A 17,883-nucleotide genomic window follows, 5' to 3' on the forward strand; every position below is an offset into this window, starting at 1 on the left:
AAACCAAATTGAGCAGGTTTCATTATTTATGAGACTAAATAGATTTTATGTATTATATTAAGTTAATATAAAAGTGTTCATTGTTCATTCAGTATTGTTGTAATTGTCATTATTACGAATATATATTTAAAAATTGTCCGATTAATCGTTATCGGCGTTGAAAAATCATAAATCGGTCGTTATTATTATCTGACCCTGCTGATCATCTATGAACGTTTTAAACTGAACATCTTGGCCATGTTCCGTTATAAACGTTCAATCTCCACCCAGCACAGCCAGAAGAGGACTGGCCACCCCTTAGAGCCTGGTTCCTCTCTAGATTTCTTCCTAGGTTCTGGCCTTCCTAGGGAATTTCTCTTTGCCACCGCGCTACTACATCTGCATTGCTTGCTGTTTGGGGTTTTAGGCTGGGTTTCTGTACAGCACTTTGTGACGTCGGCTGATGTGAAAAGGGCATTCTAAATAAATTTGATTAAATTGATTAGGCTCTAACTAGAAAAGCAAATGGCCCTGGGAAACTAATAATAACGTCAGCTAGGGAGCCAGACAGCTAACGTTAGATAGCTAGCTAACAGTACACTTTAGCTTGAAATGAAACCACTTTGTCAAAATTAGAAACGTGTAATATCTGAAAATGTAGCGAGCTGTCGCTTGACTATCTTACCTGCATACATCATGCCTGTCAGGAACGCCATACCACGGTTGCCCTTAGTTTGAAGATGTAATCCAGAGACAGGTGTTTTCTCAAACTCTTTAGCTATCATACTCTAATTCCACTGATTTCAAAACTTGATCCTCCAGAAAGTGGAGAACCCCACTTATGCAGCTCCACTACACAATACATTTTTTAAAGAACCACGTTCAACAGGATTACCAACACAGACTGACGAGCTCAAATAGACAGAAGCCTTCTATATGGCAGACCAATCCGAACTCATCTCTCGGCATGTCCAGCCCACTCATTATCTCAGCCAATCATGTTCAGTGGGAAGGTTACTCGCTTTTTCTGTGGCTTAACCAACAAGGCTCGTAATTTAAGAATTTTATTCGTATTAACAGATGGCATACTAGTTTGTTATTAAGGCACATGAAAGTTCACATGTTCTAGAAGGCATTTCTGCCAAAAAACGCATTTTGATTAAAAAAATAAAATAAATACGTTCAAACGGCTCTCCTGTGAAGTTGCAACATACCCCTAGTTTTCTGAATCGGGTCACAAATGAGCTACTCTTGATAGAGATAGAAATAATCAGGTAAACATAAACAATGCTAGTGAAGTTGCCATGATAACCAGTTGTGCTTGTGTGGCTATAAATGCTGTCATTTTGCTAGAGCACCATAGTCAGAATTCTGTGAGAATGTTGTTGCTTAGCTCTAACACATAGCCTAACAGCTGATTTCAGTTTACTGCAAGCCATTTTGTTGGGAGAGGGACACACATGCCTCAGGGTGACTAAAATCCCCTTAAATGTCATAAATACTTGGGCTGGACCTAGTTTGGCCTCTGGACTCCAGCCCTGTTCAACAGTGGGTACTAGCCCCTATGACGCAGGGATAAACTGCAACAGGATTCACAAGATAGAGGCCCTAGTCTCTCAGAGAGAAGACTAAAGCATTTGGGCAAATCTGATCAAAACCAGCCAAGCAACTCGACTGCTGTTCTCCCATTGGAGAAGCCTGAGGCAGGGAAACCTTTCTCTGGCAGAGGCAAAGCCAGCATGGGGCTGACTGGCTTTAAATGTAGTACTGGCCTCCACCACAGCAATCTCCACTCTCAAACAAAGAGCAAGTTGGGACTGGTGTAGGTTATTGCTGATAGATGTCATGCAGAGATAATAACTTTAACAAGGATATTCAAATATCACCCACATTTTCCCAAATAATACTAACACAGACACACGTGTGTGTTTGTAAACATCTGAAAACATCTACACTCTTGCCTGAAGTTAGTGTTCTGTCTTTTTGAATGTTTTCCTCGTCTTTTATCCTAGTAGGCCAACTTTGATGTTATTAAAGTAGGCTAACAAACTTCTAGCACCGAGACCCCTAGAGAGCTCTTCCTGATGTCGTATTACCCCTAGGTGTCGACACCGTCAGCCCAGCTGGTAATACACTCGTGTCACCCATGGACCAGCTGGTACATAAAACATCCTCCATTCAGGCTGCAAAGGTGTCAGTTTCCTCCTCAACTCGATTTAATTTGCTTTTTTTTTTGCTTTCGGGAGGGTTGTGGTTTTTTTAATTGGGCACACGGGAGGGTAGTGTGTTTTTTCCCTGTTTTACATTCGCTCTTTTGCTGGTTTTACTATATAATTTCTTACATCCTAGTCACATCCTCATCTGTTTGAGTGCACCACCCCTATATAAAGGTGTTTTGGTACTTGCCTAATGCACTACACTTTTCCATGTGCTAACTTTTACTATACCACAGGTTTGTATAGTCTACCAGTCTAACAGCCTATCCTGCCCTAAATTTACTATTCATAGTGACAACATTGGGAGGTGTATCATTTGTCAAGATCTGCAATAGGCTAACTAGAAATCATACCACACATTTAAAGCATTCAACCTGCATACATTTTTTTTATATGAATCCACAAGAACAAATTGGAATAGCTGATAGGTAGCGGAGCCCAGGTGCATCATTGCTCATGAAAGGACAGTGAAGACATGAGACACACAGCTCAAAACGCTCCCCAACTGAAAAGCCAACTGACATTTACTACTGAGGTGCTGAACTGTTGCATCCTCTAAAACCACAGAGTTCCTCTGTCCAGTGCCTATGTTCTTTTGCCCAGCTTAATCTTTTCTTTTTATTGGCCAGTCTGAGATATGGCTTTTTCATTGCAACTCTGTCTAGAAGGCCAGCATCCCGAAGTCGCCTCTTCACTGTTGACGTTGAGACTGGTGTTTTGCGGGTAGTATTTCATGAAGCTGCCAGTTGAGGACTTTTGAGGGGTCTGAATTAGAGGTCAACCGATTAATCGGAATGGCCGATTAATTAGGGCCGATTTCAGGTTTTCATAACAATTGGAAATCTGTATTATTGGACTTTTTGCAGATTTTTTTTTTAACACATTTATTTAATCTTTATTTAACTAGGCAAGTCAGTTAAGAACACATTTTTATTTTCAATTACGGCCTAGGAACAGTGGGTTAACTGTCTTGTTCAGGGGCAGAACGACATATTTTCACCTTGTCAGCTCAGGGGTTCCAATCTTGGCAAGTCAGGCAAGTCAGTTAAGAACACATTCTTATTTTCAATGACGGCCTAGGAACGGTGGGTTAACTGCCTCGTTCAGGGGCAGAACGACAGATCAGGGGGTTCCAATCTTGCAACCTTACAGTTAACTAGTCCAACACAATAGCGACCTGCCTCTTGTTGCACTCCACAAGGAGTGCAAATGATACGCAAATGCTTACTGCATTCGCGTAACAATTTAGCCTGTTACGCAAATGCAGTAAGCTAAGCTAAGTTGCTAGCTAGCGTTAAACTTACCTTATAAAAAATATATATCAATCATAATCACTAGTTAATTACACATGGCTAATGATATTACTAGATATTATCTAGTGTGTCATGCGTTGCTTATAATCTGACTGAGCATACAAGTATCTAAGTATCTGACTGAGCGGTGGTAGGCAGAAGCAGGTGCGTAAACATTCATTCAAACAGCACTTTCATGCGTTTTGCCAGCAGCTCTTCGTTGTGGGTCAAGCATTGCGCTGTTTATGACTTCAAGCATATCAACTCCCGAGATGAGGCTGGTGTAACCGGAGTGAAATGGCTGGCTAGTTAGCGTGCACTAATAGCGTTTCAAACATCACTCGCTCGCTCTGAGCCTTGGAGTGGTTGTTTCCCTTGCTATGCATGGGTAACGCTGCTTCGAGGGTGGCTGTTGTCGTTGTGTTCCTGGTTCGAGCCCAGGGAGGAGCGAGGAGAGGGACGGAAGCTATACTGTTACACTGGCAATACTAAAGTGCCTATAAGAACATCCAATAGTCAAAGGTATATGAAATACAAATGGTATAGAAATAAATAGTCCTATAATTCCTATAATAACTACAACCTAAAACTTCTTACCTGGGAATATTGAAGACTCATGTTAAAAGGAACCACCAGCTTTCATATGTTCTCATGTTCTGAGCAAGGAACTTAAACGTTAGCTTTTTTACATGGCAAATATTGCACTTTTACTTTCTCTAACACTTTGTTTTTGCATTATTTAAACCAAATTGAACATGTTTCATTATTTATTTGAGGCTAAATTGATTTTATTGATGTATTATATCAAGTTAAAATAAGTGTTCATTCAGTATTGTCATTATTACAAATATATATATATTTTTTAAAAATAACATTTTTAAATCGGCCGATTAATTGGTATCGGCTCTTTTGGTCCTCCAATAATCGGTATCGGCGTTGAAAAATCATAATCGTCGACCTCTAGTCTGAATTTCTAATCAATTTGATGTTATTTTGATGGACCAAAAATGTGCTTCTCTTTAAAAAAAACAAGGAAATTCTAAGTGACACCAAACTTTTGAATGGTAGTGTATATATATGAAGAGCCTACATGTATCAACTTTCACAGTGAATGCTTTTGTTTAAGTTTTGTGCCAATGAATTGAACATTGCCAAATCTGTAAATAATAAAGAAAATGTTGTGCCTATTTAATGCAACACTTGCTGTTAATAGGTCACAAAGCAGCATTCCAAATGGGCTAAACTTTTGGCAATGACAAGTTTGGTATGGTTTAGAAACTTGGGTGCTCAAGTTATCAGTGTAGCCTGTAATCGCCTGGACATGTTGAAATATCACTTCTAGATTAAAAACCTCCAGGCTTCCATCATAATGGTTCATTTATAGAAAATATTAATTACAGGGGGCAGTTTGGGAAAAAACGAATTCCGTCCGAATAGCCCTCTGGAATAATGGACATTCTGTCGTAATAATTACATAACCAACATTCTCTAGTAATACTAGTCCCATGCAAATACGGCTATAGTCTATTTATTGTGGTGTTGAAAACGCAAACCATGAAATTAGTGTGCCCAATGCTTTGTTTATTGGTTGTGTGGTGCATTTGCACAGAAACATGTCGGTGGAAAATGTGTTGCTAACCATCATCCCAAGATGGCATAGCAGTTCAGACGTATTTTTGTCCTTGTCCTGTCGTGTATATAAATATATAGATATATTTACAACTTTTTTTTCACATATATTTTTAATTTTCCAAAAACTCAGAAGCTACTCTGAAGCTGGTTCAGAAGCTAGTTAGCTTATTTACTGGCTAATCGTTAGTACTCAGCTAACTACGGTTTGTGGTCATCGGCTGTCCTTTGGCTCGAGAATCTATCGGCAGTTTTGTACGGCGCGGTGCAGCGCGGCTAGGAACGGAACATACTGGATTTCGGCCGCTGGCTCTGGACATCCATACCTGGATCTCATAGCTGCTATCCGTGTGACTATCGGCTTTCGTCGATTCCGGAGCTAACATCAATTGTTCCGGAGCTAGCCAGCTGAAGAGTTCCATCAATCACTCCTGGGCTGCAGTCACCTATCCGGACCCGTTTTGCTGCCTACGCGGAGCCCCACCGGGCCTTCACAGTTGGACTGCCGACGTTGTCTACCCGAGGGAATTGTCCGGCTGGCTCCTCCGGCGCAACGTTGCCTGGGCGCCCATCTGCGGCCTGCTAGCCGTTGGCTATCTTATCGGCTGCTATCTGAATAGACAATCGGACAATTTTTATTTTATTTTATTTTTTTATATTTTTTTTCTTTCTTCTTGGGCCTCTATAACTATATCTATTGTTTTTATTGTTGTTGTGTGATTTGGATTAATCCCCTCTACCACACGGAAACCCTCTAATCTACTGACGGAACGCAAGAGTTGGCTAATAACAGACCTCCATTCTATGCTAGCTTGCTCCTATGCTAGCTTGCTACCGATTTAGCTGTCTAAATCGCTGTGACCCCCAACCAACCTCTCCACTCACTGGACCCTTTTGATCACTCGACTGAGCATGCCTCTCCTTAATGTCAATATGCCTTGTCCATTGCTGTTCTGGTTAGTGTTTATTGGCTTATTTCACTGTAGAGCCTCTAGTCCTGCTCATTATACCTTATCCAACCTATTAGTTCCACCACCCACACATGCAATGACATCTCCTGGTTTCAATGATGTTTCTAGAGACAATATCTCTCTCTTCATCACTCAATACCTAGGTTTACCTCCACTGTATTCACATCCTACCTTACCTTTGTCTGTACATTATACCTTGATGCTATTTTATCGCCCCCAGAAACCTCCTTTTACTCTCTGTTCCAGACGTTCTAAATGACCAATTCTTATTGCTTTTAGCCGCACCCTTATTCTACTCCTACTCTATTCCTCTGGCGATGTAGAGGTGAATCCAGGCCCTGCAGTGCCTAGCTCCACTCCTGTTCCCCAGGCGCTCTCTTTTGACGACTTCTGTAACCGTAATAGCCTTGGTTTCATGCATGTTAACATTAGAAGCCTCCTCCCTAAGTTTGTTCTATTCACTGCTTTAGCACACTCTGCCAACCCGGATGTTCTAGCTGTGTCTGAATCCTGGCTTAGGAAGACCACCAAAAATTCAGACATTTTAATTCCAAACTACAACATTTTCAGACAAGATAGAACTGCCAAAGGGGGCGGTGTTGCAATCTACTGCAAAGATAGCCTGCAGAGTTCTGTCCTACTATCCAGGTCTGTACCCAAACAATTTGAACTTCTACTTTTAAAAACCCACCTCTCTAAAAACAAGTCTCTCACCGTTGCCGCCTGCTATAGACTACCCTCTGCCCCCAGCTGTGCTCTGGACACCATATGTGAACTGATTGCCCCCCATCTATCTTCAGAGCTTGTGCTGCTAGGCGACCTAAACTGGAACATGCTTAACACCCCAGCCATCCTACAATCTAAACTTGATGCCCTCAACCTCACACAAATTATCAATGAACCTACCAGGTACCTCCCCAAAGCCTTAAACACGGGCACCCTCATAGATATCATCCTAACCAACTTGCCCTCTAAATACACCTCTGCTGTTTTCAACCAAGATCACTGCCTCATTGCCTGCATCCGTAATGGGTCAGCGGTCAAACGACCTCCACTCATCACTGTAAAACGCTCCCTGAAACACTTCAGCGAGCAGGCCTTTCTAATCGACCTGGCCGGGGTATCCTGGAAGGATATTGATCTCATCCCGTCAGTAGAGGATGCCTGGATATTTTTTTTAAATGCCTTCCTAACCATCTTAAATAAACATGCCCCATTCAAGAAATGTAGAACCAGGAACAGATATAGCCCTTGGTTCTCCCCAGACCTGACTGCCCTTAACCAACACAAAAACATCCTATGGCGTTCTGCATTAGCATCGAACAGCCCCCGTGATATGCAGCTGTTCAGGGAAGCTAGAAACCATTATACACAGGCAGTTAGAAAAGCCAAGGCTAGCTTTTTCAAGCAGAAATTTGCTTCCTGCAACACTAACTCAAAAAAAGTTCTGGGACACTGTAAAGTCCATGGAGAATAAGAACACCTCCTCCCAGCTGCCCACTGCACTGAAGATAGGAAACACTGTCACCACTGATAAATCCACCATAATTGAGAATTTCAATAAGCATTTTTCTACGGCTGGCCATGCTTTCCACCTGGCTACTCCTACCCGGTCAACAGCACTGCACCCCCCACAACAACTCGCCCAAGCCTTCCCCATTTCTCCTTCTCCCAAATCTGCTCAGCTGATGTTCTGAATGAGCTGCAAAATCTGGACCCCTACAAATCAGCCGGGCTAGACAATCTGGACCCTTTCTTTCTAAAATGATCTGCCAAAATTGTTGCCACCCCTATTACTAGCCTGTTCAACCTCTCTTTCGTGTCGTCTGAGATTCCCAAAGATTGGAAAGCAGCTGCGGTCATCCCCCTCTTCAAAGGGGGTGACACTCTTGACCCAAACTGCTACAGACCTATATCTATCCTACCATGCCTTTCTAAGGTCTTCGAAAGCCAAGTCAACAAACAGATTACCGACCATTTCGAATCTCACCATACCTTCTCTGCTATGCAATCTGGTTTCAGAGCTGGTCATGGGTGCACCTCAGCCACGCTCAAGGTCCTAAATGATATCTTAACCGCCATCGATAAGAAACATTACTGTGCAGCCGTATTCATTGATCTGGCCAAGGCTTTCGACTCTGTCAATCACCACATCCTCATCGGCAGACTCGACAGCCTTGGTTTCTCAAATGATTGCCTCGCCTCGTTCACCAACTACTTCTCTGATAGAGTTCAGTGTGTCAAATCGGAGGGTCTGCTGTCCGGACCTCTGGCAGTCTCTGGGGGTGCCACAGGGTTCAATTATTGGACCGACTCTCTTCTCTGTATACATCAATGAGGTCGCTCTTGCTGCTGGTGAGTCTCTGATCCACCTCTACGCAGACGACACCATTCTGTATACTTCTGGCCCTTCTTTGGACACTGTGTTAACAACCCTCCAGGCAAGCTTCAATGCCATACAACTCTCCTTCCGTGGCCTCCAATTGCTCTTAAATACAAGTACAACTAAATGCATGCTCTTCAACCGATCGCTACCTGTACCTACCCGCCTGTCCAACATTACTACTCTGGACGGCTCTGACTTAGAATACGTGGACAACTACAAATACTTAGGTGTCTGGTTAGACTGTAAACTCTCCTTCCAGACCCATATCAAACATCTCCAATCCAAAGTTAAATCTAGAATTGGCTTCCTATTTCGCAACAAAGCATCCTTCACTCATGCAGCCAAACATACCCTTGTAAAACTGACCATCCTACCAATCCTCGACTTTGGCGATGTCATTTACAAAATAGCCTCCAATACCCTACTCAACAAATTGGATGCAGTCTATCACAGTGCAATCCGTTTTGTCACCAAAGCCCCATATACTACCCACCATTGCGACCTGTACGCTCTCGTTGGCTGGCCCTCGCTTCATACTCGTCGCCAAACCCACTGGCTCCATGTCATCTACAAGACCCTGCTAGGTAAAGTCCCCCCTTATCTCAGCTCGCTGGTCACCATTGCATCTCCCACCTGTAGCACACGCTCCAGCAGGTATATCTCTCTAGTCACCCCCAAAACCAATTCTTTCTTTGGCCGCCTCACCTTCCAGTTCTCTGCTGCCAATGACTGGAACGAACTACAAAAATCTCTGAAACTGGAAACACTTATCTCCTAAGCACCAACTGTCAGAGCAGCTCACAGATTACTGCACCTGTACATAGCCCACCTATAATTTAGCCCAAACAACTACCTCTTTCCCTACTGTATTTAATTAATATATTTATTTTGCTCCTTTGCACCCCATTATTTTTATTTCTACTTTGCACATTCTCCCATTGCAAATCTACCATTCCAGTGTTTTACTTGCTATATTGTATTTACTTTGCCACCATGGCCTTTTTGCCTTTACCTCCCTTATCTCACCTCATTTGCTCACATCGTATATAGACTTGTTTATACTGTATTATTGACTGTATGTTTGTTTTACTCCATGTGTAACTCTGTGTCGTTGTATGTGTCGAACTGCTTTGCTTTATCTTGGCCAGGTCGCAATTGTAAATGAGAACTTGTTCTCAACTTGCCTACCTGGTTAAATAAAGGTGAAATAAAAAAATAAATAAAAACAGGTACATGTAAAATCTCAGAGAATGATAATTAAATGCTAACAAGTGCATTGCGAACATTTTATACAGTTTCTGACCTAAACAAGTAACTCAAGAATACTACTCACAGTTTGCTCCACGCACATAACAAATATTAGACAGCAAGGCTGTTGATCCAGGAAGGGATTATCTGCTGTTACCAAGAGAAGCTTGATTTTGGAAGAAGCTAACCACCATCAAACAGGCAAAGTGTCAATACAGGACTAAGATTGAATCCTACTGCACCGGCTCTGATGCTCGTTGGATGTGGCAGGGCTTGCAAACTATCCCAGATTACAAAGGGAAACCCAGCCATGAGTTGCCCAGCGAGCCTACCAGATGAGCTAAACACCTTCTATACTTGCTTCGAGGCAAGCAACACTGAACCATGCATGAGAGCACAGGCTGTTCAAACGACTGTGTGATCACACTCCGTAGCTGATGTGAGTAAGACCTTTAAACAGGTCAACATTCACAAGGTCTCAGGGCCAGACGGATTACCAGGATGTGTATTCAGCGCATGCGTTGAACAGCTGGCAAGGGTCTTCACTGACATGTTCAACCTCTCCCTGACCCAGTCTGTAACACCTACATGTTTCAAGCAGACCATCATAGTCCCTCTGCCAAAGAACGCCAAGGTAACCTGCCTAAATGCCTACCGCCCCCGTAGCACTCACATCTGTAGCCATGAAATGCTTTGAAAGCCTGGTCTGCAACTGGATTCTGGACTTCCTGATGGGCCGTCCCCAGGTGTTGAGGGTAGGCCCCAACACATCCGCCACGCTGACCCTCAACACAGGGGCCCCTCAGGAGTGTGTGCTTAGTCCCCTCCTGTACTCCCTGTTCACCCACTACTATAGCAATAATATGCAAATGAATTACTTAAAAATCATACAATGTGATTTTCTGGATTTTTGTTTTAGATTCCGTCTCTCACAGTTGAAGTGTAACTATGATAGAAATTTGACCTCTACATGCTTTGTAAGTAGGAAAACCTGCAAAATCGGCAGTGTATCAAATACTTGTTCTCCCCACTGTAGCCTTGTTATTGTTATTTTGTATTACTACATTTTTTGTGTTATTACATACAGCCGGAAATAACTTTTGGATATCAGAGCGGCGGTAACTCACCAGCATTACGACCAGGAATACAACTTTCCTAAATTGGATCCTTTGTTCATTCCCCCTAGGGCAATTGAACTTATTCCAGAGGCTACTCCAAAACACTGCCGGCGTAGAAGAGGTATTCAGACTGGACTTCTAGTCCGACTTGAGGCGTGCACACCATCCGCCGCATCCGAGTATGTTACTCGCTAATGTACAGTCCATGGATAATAACGTAGACGAGCTCAGGGCGAGGATCTCCTTCCCAAGAGATATCAGGGATTGTAACAGTCTGTTTCACGGAAACATGGCTCTCTCGGGATATACTGTCCCTGTCCATACAGCCATCTGGATTCTCAGTACATCGTGCAGACAAGAATAAAGAACTCTCTGAGAAGAACAAAGGTGGGGATGTATGTTTCATGACTAACTACTCATTGTGTGATTGTGAAAGCATACAGAAACTAAAGTCCTTTTGTTCACCCGACCTAGAATACCCCTCAATCAAATACCAATGGTATTACCTCCCAAGAGAATTATCTTCGTTTATATTCACGGCCGTGTATATTCCCCCTCAAGCCGATACCACGGTAGCCCTTGGGGAGGGGGCGCTTTTTTTTTGATGACACCTCGGGTTAGACCAGCCCACCCCCTCCCCAGTAAGAATGTGTGTTTTCTGGTGCATTCTTGACGTAAATGATAATGGGATTCGGGTAGGGGAGAGAGAAATAAAACATGGGATAATTATATATGGGGCCCATTCTGCATGGAGAGCTCTCAGCTCTGTTTCTCTTTTTGCTCTTATCTATTAGGTTTTGGACACACCCTCTGCTGTGCAATAGACAGTTTACTTTGAGTTAAGTCGGGTCTATCTCTCCCCCTCTCTTTTGTCCCAATTGTAGTGGATATCAAGTGATCTGAAGCAGTGCTCACAATTCGTTCTACACTTCTGTTTTCTATTAGTTTACCATTCTAAACATGGCGAAAAGGGAACAATATCAAATAAGGAACATGACATTCTCTCGCCCCCTCGGCTCGCAGGCCTGCTCCTTCCCATGGCAAGCAACAGAGTGCTGGGGATTGCCCAGCTAGTGGTGCTTTCCACCCGCTGGTGCTGGATCGAGGTGAGCGCTTTTCTCCACACAGCTGTCCATTTTTGCTCAGTTTTAATACACACAATCTTAGTTACAACACCCCTCTCCTTATCGCTATCACACAAACACGTTGTAATTATGCAGTACAAAGAAATGTGCGCTCTTAACAATAGTCTGTTCTTAGGCGCGTGAGTTAAGTATGAGTTTCACGTATGGGGAAGCTTACAATGTATCCGACCATTTCTACCGATCTGCATGACATTTATGATTTTAATATGCACACTTTCGTGAAACGGTTTCATTTTAATAACAACATTTTCGTTACTCAAAATCATTGTCACGTGGTTAATAACACAAATGATACAAATCTGAAAGTTAAAATTCCACTAATGCACGAGCACCAGCCTCTGCCATTTAGATACATTGATTCACCGTGAGCCATTGGCGGCTAAATAAAAATAGAGATGGCCTAGGCAAATGTAGCAGTAGGCCTACAACTTCCATTGTCAACTAAGTAAAAATACATAAAGAAGACATATGTCCAGATGAAAATGCAGGTTCTTTAATTTCTTTATAGATACTCTGCAGGCCTGCCTCCCTTTCTTTCTGTCTTACTGGGTTCAGCACCAGTGATTATATATATATGAAGGTCTGGCCCTATGCTGTTGCTTGCGAACTTGCCACATTGTATCAACTAGCCTATTCTGGGCCCTCAGAGTAACCTGCTTCAGTGAGCTCTGGACAGACAGCTGTTTTTGCACAAAGGGACATGTGTTCAGGTAGGGTATTTTATGACGTTTCCACTGGATGTATGGGATCCTCGGAGCATGACATTTTCAAATAATGTGAGGAAATTTCATCATTCACAACTGATTTTTTTTTTTTTAATTACTGCCTATGTTGACTTACTGTGTGAGGTGAAGATAATTTTGACATGCTCAGATTATTAGTTGTGGTGAGTTAAAAGGCTAATTGATCATTAGAAAAACATTTTGCAAGTTTGTTAGCACAGCTGAAAAGTGTTGTTCTGATTAAAGAAGCAATAAAACTGGCCTTCTTTGGACTAGTTGAGTATCTGGAGCATCAGAATTTGTGGGTTCGATTACAGGCTCAAAATGGCCAGAAACAAAGAACTTTCTTTTGAAACGCGTCAGTCTATTCTTGTTCTGAGAAATGAAGGCTATTCCATGTGAGAAATTGCCAAGAAACTGAAGATCTCGTACAACGCTATGTACTACTCCCTTCACAGAACAGCGCAAACTGGCTCTAACCAGAGTAGAAAGAGGATCGGGAGGCCCCGGTGCACAACTGAGCAAGAGGACAAGTACATTAGGAGTGTCTAGTTTGAGAAACAGACACCTCACAAGTCATCAACTGGCAGCTTCATTAAATAGTACCCGCAAAACACCAGTCTCAATGTCATCATTGAAGAGGCGACTCCGGGATGCTGGCCTCTCTTTGTCACACACACCCCTCCCCTTCTTCTCTTAACATTTCAAATTATACTGAAGACACAATAACTTCACACATATTTTTAGATGCATTACTTTTCACCCAACAGCCACATCTCAAAAACCGCAAATTGAGGGCTTCCCAATAAAGCATGGAGGCCTACACGTTTGTGATTTCAATCGCAGCTTTAAAAGGAGCTAATGTTCCTCTGTGGCTAAATCATGCTCTCTGGTGAAGTATTTGCACAGACAGGCTTAATTATATAATTTGGCAAATGTATTTCAATTCACTTTAAGCTGCAGTGACTACTCTTATTGAATATTGTCCTATGCTTAGGCTACTCATTACATTTGGAATTTTATTTTATTGTTAGCCTGCTATTATGTTTTTTTTTCTACCCCACACACACACAACAGCACCCCCTACTCAAAACATCTTCCTCCAGTTATGCACCCCCCCCCCCCCCCCCCCAGTAACTGTCGAACTGTCCCTTATAACATCACAGCTGAATTGAATTTAAAACCTTCGACAAAGTAATGCAACATAGCATAGCGAGCCTGAATCGAATGAGAAACGTACACTCATTACTGTACTCTTTTAGCCATTAACGGTTACGAAGTTAAATGGGCGCGCTTTGACAGTAAAATTGACAAATGTGTAGTGGAATGTTGTGACCTGACTCTACCTCCTTCAGCTGGTCGAGTTCCTGCCGAACGGTCTCGAACTCAGTCTCCAACTCATCATACCGCTGTTTGAGCAGTTGCTTCTCTTCGAGCACCGCAAGCCCGTATTCCGCCGCTTGGATCTTCTCATGAGTCGTCTCGCTCAACTCCCGGGATAGGCGTTCTAATTCCGCCCGAAACCACTGCGGCCCGGCCTCTGCAACCAGAGTCGCCTCTGGATATTCCTGTTCCTCCACAGACATCTTGGCCAGCACTTGAAGGACAACAGAAAAGCATATAAAAATAAATCAGTGCCTTCTGTATTTGAACTGCATGGCTGTGTTGGGTCCTCAACTTTTTGATGTGAACAAAAAGTTCAGCGGATACCGTTATCAGATAGTATTTTCAGCTCGCTCCATAGCCCCGGTACCTATCTTCCACCAGCTAGCCTACTTCATGCCACTAGAGAGGAAACTAAGTTGAGATCATCGATTATGAGGAATACAGTTTCAGGTCTACAGTTGTGCGCCGTGGGAGATGTAGTTTTAGGGCCATTATGTTGGGAAGAAGGACTACGCCCATGGAGAGAAATAGTAATGGCGTCTTTTTGTAGGCACTAACTCGAGAATGGGTTGCTGCAACTCGATATGGCGAGCGGAGTTTGGGCGAGTAGGTGTTTCGAAAGGAGTGGGTGTATAGAAAGCGACTCAGCTAATTGGACAGATTTGCTGCCACTCAACACTGTTTTGCGTGGCTGATTGGGCTGCACTGATAGTAAAGGGGGTAGATGCAGGTCCGGTCCTTGCCATTCTGCCGCCTTTAGGCAAGACCAAAAAATGGCGTTCCACTGCAAAACTAGAATAGTTCCAGTAAGCAAAATGACGTCTAAAGGACGTATTTTCCAGAAGTTGGGTTCAATTTAGGTTCTGAATGAAATATGAAAATGTATTTTCTGTATGTTTAAAATACATATTTCCAGGACATTGAAAATGCATCTTTTCCGGATGTTGAAAAAGATGTATTTTCCGGAAGTTGAAATCAGGTTAATTTTCGGTTCTGAATGAAAGTTAAAAATAAGTCATTTATAGTCATTTGGGCCAAATCAAGGCTGGTCAATACGGGACAAAATCTGAACCAAACATATGATTGGTTCAGAATTACTCTGGACAAGACAAAATGAACCAATCGTGAACGTTGAAATCAAGGCGGTCTGGAGAACATTAATCTGAACCAAACACTCAGAACCTTAAATATCCGTGGACGTTGAAATCAAGTTAAGATTTGGTCCCGACCGGACCAAAAACCAATGTCCGTGGATGTGGAAATCATTGGGGCGGCCTATTGGTTAGAGCGTTGGAATTGTAACCGAAAGGTTGCATTTATTGTAAGTGTAGGGGTGTTAACTCTCGTGTCCTTGCTAAATTCCCAATCTGGCCCTCGAACCATCACGGTCACCTATTCAACATTTTTTTTATTGATTGAGCGCCATTTAGGTTAGGCTATTTGATCGGAGAAACCTGCATGATGTAAAAAAGTGTCCTCATTACATTGTCATGCATTTTTTCTCCAGCAGGTAGGCTACAGAAAAAGCCACATAGTTTGTCTATATCCTATATCTGCAACATGATTTATGTTAGATATTTTTTTGACGGAACATTGGAACGCTGCAGAGATGCGTCTCTCCAACAGCACCATGGAGAGTCGCGCTGCGAATGGCGAAAAAAATGCGAAAAAAATATTTTGCGCCCTTGCCTTTGACAAAGTGGGCACTGCTTATCAAAGGGCAGATTTAGCGCTCACCTAAAAAAACCCATATGCCACTGGTTGAGAGAAATTGTCATTGTTTTTGGGCAAAATTATGTGAGGTTTTATGTGTTGTTGTTGGAGGTGCGTCTTGGTCAGTTTAGCTCAGAAAATGCCTCCCTCCTCAATCTGCCGCCATAGGCACCTAATCCTGCCTAATGAGTGTGCCGGCGGAGAGCAGATAGATGCATACCAATGGCAACCGGGAGTATGGGCAAAGATTTGTATAACTAAACCAAGATGGACCACAGCCTAACATTTCAAACGGAACAAATTAGTCATAGAGGGCAGAACAAGCATGGAGGCGGGCAGAGCCAAGCACAAGCTAGCGAGATCCTATTGGCGTGTTCGAGCATATATTTGCATATTTAAATTTAGGGAACACCTACTCTGTGAGGTGCGCGTGTACAATAAGTAAATTATCCTTCACACTCCTTCTAAACAACGCATTTTTTTACAACTTTGGCAAAGGGTAAAGTCTACAAAACTTAGTCCACTCTGTTCGTAACAGATTATAGTTTTGGGAACCGAACATGTATCAAGGTGACATCTAGATGGTTATCAATATTAGTTAATTTTTGTGTATACTGCTATCCTACTTGAAATAAAATAATGCAAGAGAAAAAAAATGGTCACGTATCTAATGCAGGCGACACGACCATGATACCCAGTAGCAGTCGGCAGACCAGAGCGCAGGTCCACGGTTTAAAGGCTATACATGTTCATTCCACCGTCTGCAATGGCCGTGCAGAAAGGTCATTCTTCTTGTGCTTCGCTGAGCAGCAAGGAGCTGTTGACAAGGAAGTTGTCTAAGATGCAATTTGGCTTCCAAATGTAGCTCCTTTATTGATATGATTGGTTGACGGTAGGTGAGAGCGGGACGTCCTGTATAAACACAATTTCCCTATTGCGTTTCACCATCCATACGGCGCCTCGAACCACATTTTCGGATCAAGCATAAAATGGCTCATAATTTGCTCTAAATGTGCCATAGTTTGTTGGACAAAGCCTTTATGAAAGTGAATGGCGTTTTTCTAAGGTTTTTGAATAAATGCTGAAAACAGGGTTTATGGTAAACACAGGTTTAGGATATTTTATACGTTTCTTTCTATGAGATAATCTATGACAGCCAATGTCACTTTTAGTGATTTAAAAAAAATAATAATGTAATAAGAAAAAACAAAGGCTTCATAATTCATAAAGGTCATGTTAACTGACTGCTATTATCTCATGTAACAAAACGTATAAGATATCCTAAACCTGTGATAACCTCAGGCCTTATTTGTTGCATTTATTCCCAAACCCTATTCCTTCCCCATTGATTTTTCCCATCCGGAACAACCCAGAGGTAACTTATTTCCGGGTTTTAGGACTACAAACTGGCGACCTCTATTGTTTGACAAATGGTAATTCAGGAGTTGATGCGTTGGCAGCGCTCTGTCTATAGAAAAAAAACTGTGGGAAACCCTACAGTCAATGAGGGCGTTAGCCCACCAAGGCCGGGATATTTAGCTAGCTAGTTAAAAATGTTATTAACTAGCTAGCTAACTAAATATAAATGAATTTGTAGATATATCTACAAGTATGGTTGCATATAGTTCTCATGAATTAGGGTTGGGCATTGAAGGACCACTTGTCACATTGTCCAATGTGTGAAGGTGTGCTGTGTTCAAATCAACTGGAAACTCGGAAGTGGGAAATCTCCGACTTCAGTGTGTTCAAGACAACTGGGAACTCAGAAAAAACGAGCTCTGACTGGGAAAATACGTTTTGAACTGTCATCATACTCGAAATTCCAAGTCGGGAACTCCGACCTCTTACTAGAGCTCCAACCTGAAGATCACTGACGTCAGGATTTGACCTTGTTCTTTTTTTTTTCAGATTTCCCTGTTGTATTGAACACACCAAAAATCCAGAGAATGCCAGACTTTGATGACAAAGTTTGATTTAAAAAAAGAATCCCACAGGAAGGACCGCCTTCCTGTACAAGTCAGCACAGCACCAACAACGGTGAGTCCAAATATGTCTTGTATCCTGCTGCATAAATTATG

At 42.5% G+C, this 17,883-nt stretch overlaps 1 protein-coding gene across 4 annotated transcripts in view; it reads right to left on the reverse strand.

The window, feature by feature from the left end:
• bicd2 (bicaudal D homolog 2 (Drosophila)) overlaps nt 1–14,828 on the reverse strand; it is a 49,043-nt gene extending 34,215 nt beyond the window's left edge. The window contains exons 1-2 of one of the 4 annotated variants that reach the window (XM_036950033.1): nt 14,417–14,827; nt 14,053–14,303 (exon numbers count right to left, since the gene is read on the reverse strand). In XM_036950033.1, the coding sequence (XP_036805928.1) occupies nt 14,053–14,292 (240 nt within the window). In that variant the 5' untranslated portion in view covers nt 14,293–14,303; nt 14,417–14,827. Of the gene's footprint in view, nt 1–14,052 lie in introns of all 4 variants that reach the window. The other 3 variants (XM_036950032.1, XM_036950034.1, XM_021568714.2) reach the window with 3 other exon arrangements.
• Between the last annotated feature and the right edge of the window lie 3,055 nt (nt 14,829–17,883).

Source organism: Oncorhynchus mykiss, chromosome 17 (assembly GCF_013265735.2).
Source record: "Oncorhynchus mykiss isolate Arlee chromosome 17, USDA_OmykA_1.1, whole genome shotgun sequence".
NCBI lineage: Eukaryota > Metazoa > Chordata > Actinopteri > Salmoniformes > Salmonidae > Oncorhynchus > Oncorhynchus mykiss.